The sequence below is a fragment of the Chiloscyllium plagiosum genome, unplaced genomic scaffold (genome assembly GCF_037043375.1).
Source record: "Chiloscyllium plagiosum isolate Xiang-an unplaced genomic scaffold, Cpla_swu_hap1 HiC_scaffold_50, whole genome shotgun sequence".
Lineage (NCBI taxonomy): Eukaryota > Metazoa > Chordata > Chondrichthyes > Orectolobiformes > Hemiscylliidae > Chiloscyllium > Chiloscyllium plagiosum.
This window is the reverse complement of record NW_028270188.1, coordinates 39,557,066-39,562,644: the sequence shown is the minus strand read 5'-3', so window position 1 is coordinate 39,562,644 and position 5,579 is coordinate 39,557,066. Positions and strand designations below refer to the sequence as shown.

The following is a 5,579-nucleotide window of genomic DNA, read 5'->3' as shown; positions in this document are numbered from 1 at the left end:
TGCACTCTTAGTAATCTTGAGATCCCTACCTTTGCAGTCCTAAATTCAGTTTGCTTCCTGCATTTTTGATCTCGTTATTTACTCCTGTCATTTTTCCCAATGTGTAATCTGACCTCTGGCTTTTCACCTTCTACTTTTAAGATGCACTATAACGGTTCTGAGGCATTCATAAGTCAAACATCGGGGAGGCATCATCGTATTCTTGATTCTCGTTTGCGCCGATCCATCCTCCTCATAATTGGTTGAACTTTGCCTTTCAACTTATTTTGGATCATTCCCTTAGTAACACGCACATCAAGGTGCAATTAAATTGGTTTTAGCTGCTTAATCCAAGAGAACATCTCTCTCAACACTATCTGAAGATGTATACCTTTTCTCAAGAAAATGCCCACGGGGGAATCTCACATAGCCTTTTTAGTCATCTTTCTCTACCAACAATATCTTTTCTGCTTCTGGAGTCTTAACCTGCGATGTGGCCATCTCGCTGCCTTGCTTTCTGCATTTTTCCCAGCTTCACAGTTGTTTTACAGTGACCTCAGACATTGCTCCAGTTCCACAATCTATAATTCAAGCAGTTACAACTGGAGACATTTCCTGCTCACAGCCTTGCGCGAGGCAGTGGAAATATTCCCAGCTTAGTCCGTATTCCTGCAGGACCACACCACTGTTTGTTGCTCTTCTGCCTGACTTACCCCAATATCTTTGAGAGAAAGTGAGGGCTGCAGATGCTGGAAATCAGAGCTGAAAATGTGTTGCTGGAAAAGCGCAGTAGGTCAGGCAGCATCCAAGGAACAGGAGAATCGACGTTTCGGGCATAAGCCCTTCTTCAGGGATGACCCTGAAGAAGGGCTAATGCCCGAAACGTCGATTCTCCTATTCCCTGGATGCTGCCTGACCTGCTGCGCTTTTCCAGCAACACATTTTCAGCTCTGACCCCGATATCTTGTACGTTTTAGAAGATACTAACTATCGGATTCTCTGGTTCTTTGGACTATAATCAAGGGAATTTGGCAACATTAGACTTAATATTCCATGATCTTTACTGTCACTTTTCACTACGTTACCATGCAAGTTATGAAATGCGAGAGTTTGTCGCCAATGTAGCGCAGGAGCAGGCCATTTCGACAATCGTGCCTGCAACAGGTTTTCAAAAGTACATACTTTTTTCATACCAATCTCCTGTTCCTCCCTACAGGCATGCATTACCTGTTGTTTACAACAGTAGTGTACATGCACATTCTTCACTGTGATGATGATTGTTTTTGACTCGGTGTGTGAATTTCTTTAATTTTGCTTACTTTTGAATGTCGTCACATTTAAATATAGACTAAAAATGTGTGTTCAATGCCCATGTTAATTTCTCCATTCTCATTGCTAATTCCGCACGTTCCCCACTCAGCAATAAATACTTTCTGTGTACTTTCTTCCTTTGGCTACCCTCGTGGACTGTGAAATCCTGTGCTTTGCAAACACTTCTGGATAATTTACTTTTGCACTCCATTTTCCCATTTTTTAAAAGATCATTCATTGCTGATTTTAAAACTTATTCATGCCAATACATTTTACCTATTGGTCACAACGTTGTTCGCTTTGATACAATCCTTATATTTCATGTTTAGTCATAGAAAGTAGAACATAGAACATTACAGCACAGTGCAGGCCTTTCGCTCTCGATATGGCGCCGACCTTTGAAACCAATCTAAAGCCCATCTCACCGGCACAATTCGATTCTCATCCATATGCCAATCCTATGACCGTTTAAATGCCCTTAAAGTTGGCGAATCTACTACTGTTGCAGGCAGTGCATTCCACTCTCCTCCTCCTCTCTGAGTAAAGTACGTCTGACATCGATCCTATATCTAACACCCCTCAACTTAAACCTATGTCCCTTAGTGCGAGCAATCACTCTTCGAGGAAAAGGGTTCTGGATGATGCATCCATTTCATTCGAGAATCTCTCGGCGAAATGTATGGCGTTTCAGAGACCGAAAAGCCTCCGTAAACGTCTCGTACAGCTTCTTTACCGACCTGAGTTTTCATTTCGTTTTTAATTCCCCCCGTCGACAGGACTGAATCATGCTTTCATGGATTTATGTGTGTGCTATGAAAATTGCAGGAACAAGATTCAAATCAAAGTGTCCCACATAAACAAAAACTGATGATATTTCATCATGTCACGATCAGTGTTGAATAGACAATGTGGAGGCAAACCTGCTTCCCTATTTATCTTTTTTATGCTTAAATTCATACACACAAATGCACACATGCATGAGGATACACACCCTTGTGTACAGATAAACGAGTGCAGAAACAGAAATAGCTGCGGCAAAATAAAGAGGCAAAATCGTAAGTTCAAATGTTTGAATGGAAGTCACCAGCGAAGGTGGTTGCAGGATTGATTTCTTATAGTGCAATTCTTTAATCGTTTTCAAAATTGGATACATTTCAATATTACAGCAAAGGGATAATTGACAATATTCATGAAATGTTCTCTGAACTTAGTTTGTGTCAAGACATATATCACAGTGTTTGTACAACAACTGAGCAGCTGGAGCATGTAGCCCAGTTCCATTACAAAAACTGACAGCTTCTTAGACAGATATCTCAGATAAAACAGTCGTCTATTTATGGAAAACACCATTGATACTAACCATAACAGAATAATATTGATTGACAGAAGGAGCAACAAAATTATTGAATTCCTTCGATTGTTCATCTCTGTGTCTCTGGTGGTCTTTCTGTTCCTTTGGTGATGAAGCCTCCTTCGGGACCTGCTGGCCACGATAATATGCCTGACCGTTAAACCATTGAGAAGCAGAATGAGCATAAAAGCAACTCCTGGGGTGAGTAGATAATGAAATAACTCAATTGAGCCCCACAATGAAGAATACCTGATACGTCGTGGTAGCCAGCAGAACCAGGGTCCATCCCTCTGACGATACTGACCTGTAAACGTAAAATACCAAGAAATGTTCTTCAAACAACTCATTCCAGTCACAGTTCCCAGAACCACTGACGGTGTTTTCACATGGCAGTATTCATTTTTCACTTTTGGGCAACAAATATTCACGAATCGATCAAAGGTGAAAGTAACTGTGAACCAGACAGAACAGTCAGTGGCAGCATGGAGCAGGACAGCGTGGATGTTACAAACAGGAACGTTTTCTAAGAAATGGTGCTCTACCTTATAGAGGAATGGAATGCGTCGGAGGATTAGGTCAGTAATGACGACGAGTAAATCGGCCATTGCCATAGCTATCAGGTAGTGATTGACGCATTGGGAGAGACCACACTTTTTCCGCGAGAGAATTATGATGGTCATTACGTTAGCTGAGGAACATAAACAATTAAGTTATCGGTTCTGCTCGGATCAAAGAGATCAGATTTCCATACGACTTAATTTGACAAACAAATAGGATACTGTTATATTGTTCTACCAAATGTTTATCACAGTATTAGGGTTTTTTGCTGCAGCTCATAGTTGACCTTACATAATTTGATTACAAATGAAAATGTAGGATAAGGTAAATCGAGTGGTTTTCGTCATGTATAACTCTATGACTGTATGTTATAATGCATGTTGCTGAAATTGGTCTATCCCACAGGAAATAAGTGTGATGTTGTTAAAGTCACTCGAAGTCACATCAGTCAGATATGATGTCCGCACTTTGATCATGATAGTTTTTCTTGGGTAGTTTGATGTTGCCAGTTTGTTCTTTCCCTTAGAATTCCTGAGTACCCATGTTTAATTGTGAATAATCCATCCTTCATTCTGAAGACTGAATAGCAATCAACGACGCAGTATTGGAGTGTTGGAAACGGACAAAGTCACTTTTTCTGAACTATCCTCATGCAGAGATGGTAGCGACTGCGTGCAGGCTCGAAATGGGCAATTGCTCACTTCTGTTTACTCATAGAATACTCTCTACTTGCTTGGACCAGTGCCGCTCTGACATCATTCTACGACCTGACAGTATCCTGCCAATGTAGTGCACTCAACAAAAACCCAGCTGACAACTTTAAAAATCAATCACACTATCAACAATATGCACTGCTGCACCTCCAAAACACGACTTCGATAATACCGTTCAAATCACTGACCAAGACCTGGATAATGCATTGGCACCAAAGGGAAAGCATGGGTATCTGTGACCAGAGCGAAAGAGTGTAGATTCACTTTGACAACTGATTTAAATGCATGGCGATTACAATAATGTGTCAGTATTTCCTCAATAAGAGAAATGAGATAGCGACATTTAAATTACTGACAGCGGGAATCAGAGACTCGTCAGGCTGACCAGAGGCAAGAATTGAATGTCAAGCACGGTAATATATTTGCTCAGAGTTTGTCAATAATAAACCGCGGAATTATCAGATACAGCAATGGTTGCACAGTAATTCCAGGGTGGATACAAATTGGAAAGACTTACCAAGGAGACCAACAATAGCAAGAATGGGATAATAAACCAGTTGAATGTATTGAAGGGCTCTTTCAATGCGATGTATTAGACTCAATCGATCAAATTGTACAGACGAGTGACTCATCCCAAGGAAAACCCTCGCTATTGTTGGGCCGTTCCAGTCTATGTTTCTCACTTTCCATGTCTTTGCATCACCGTACCAAGTCGTTGTTCCCCCATTCCAAGCTGTTATTGTACTATTCCAACTCAGTGTCCTTGGATCGCAGTCCATTGCTGGATCTATGCAGTTGAAGGTAGTTAGATTTCAATTCACTTATTCATCGTTGTGATATATTGTTCAAATAGCGATCTAGGTACTTGTGTTACTCATCTCTGTTCGTGTTGGGTGTGCTGCTCTCACTGACAGTGTCGCAAACATATCGAAGGATGGCCTTATTATTCCAGAGGGGCACACTCCGGTTGCACAATTACGGTCCGTGGAGACTGACATTCATGAGACCGATTACATGAAACGATTCATTTAACTCATTTCACTCCATAATTCCCTCTCCCAGAATGAAGGGATTCACTTACCAGTATACTGAGAACAGAATAATACAATTAGGGGACATTCTGGCTGTAAGGGAAGACTGGAACCGGAGGCTGAAGCAACGCATGTGATTAGTTCTGTGCAAGAAATAGACAGAATAGGTCTTGAAACGACACAGTAGTCCACAAGCTGAAAGGCACGTCCTAAGTCGCCACAGCCAGACATGATGAAAAGAAGTTGTGATCAGTACTTAAATTAATATGAATATATCGGATGTTTCATCCTGTGCAGATCACCCCATCCCACACATGACGAATATTCTCGGATATTCCAGATAACTGTAGGAAACAGTCCTGTTAACCTCAGTGGAAGTATATACTTTCCTGCCAAAGTTACCATAACTGTGCATAATACTAAAGGAACAGTCTCACCATTGTTCTCTGCCAATGAAACATCAAGACTTCTTTGATCCTGCGCTCAAATTCTCTTGTGATGAATAAAGACAGAATATTGGCTTTCCCACCTTCTTCCCAAACTGCTGCCTCACAGGGCCAGTGACCTGGCTTCGATTCCAGCCTCGACCAACTGACGGTGTGGAGATGGCACATTCTCCAAGTGTCTGCGTGGATT

The 5,579-nt window shown here is 41.4% G+C and overlaps 1 protein-coding gene across 1 annotated transcript; it reads right to left on the bottom strand.

Annotated features, from left to right (window-relative positions):
- Nucleotides 1-2,427: 2,427 nt before the first annotated feature.
- Nucleotides 2,428-4,691, bottom strand: LOC148135277 (FMRFamide receptor-like). The gene is made up of 2 exons (XM_087985095.1): nt 4,430-4,691; nt 2,428-3,329 (listed from the first exon to the last, which is right to left on the bottom strand). The coding sequence occupies exons 1-2, from the start codon at nt 4,689-4,691 to the stop codon at nt 2,428-2,430; spliced, it is 1,164 nt and encodes a 387-aa protein (XP_087841221.1).
- Nucleotides 4,692-5,579: the final 888 nt, after the last annotated feature.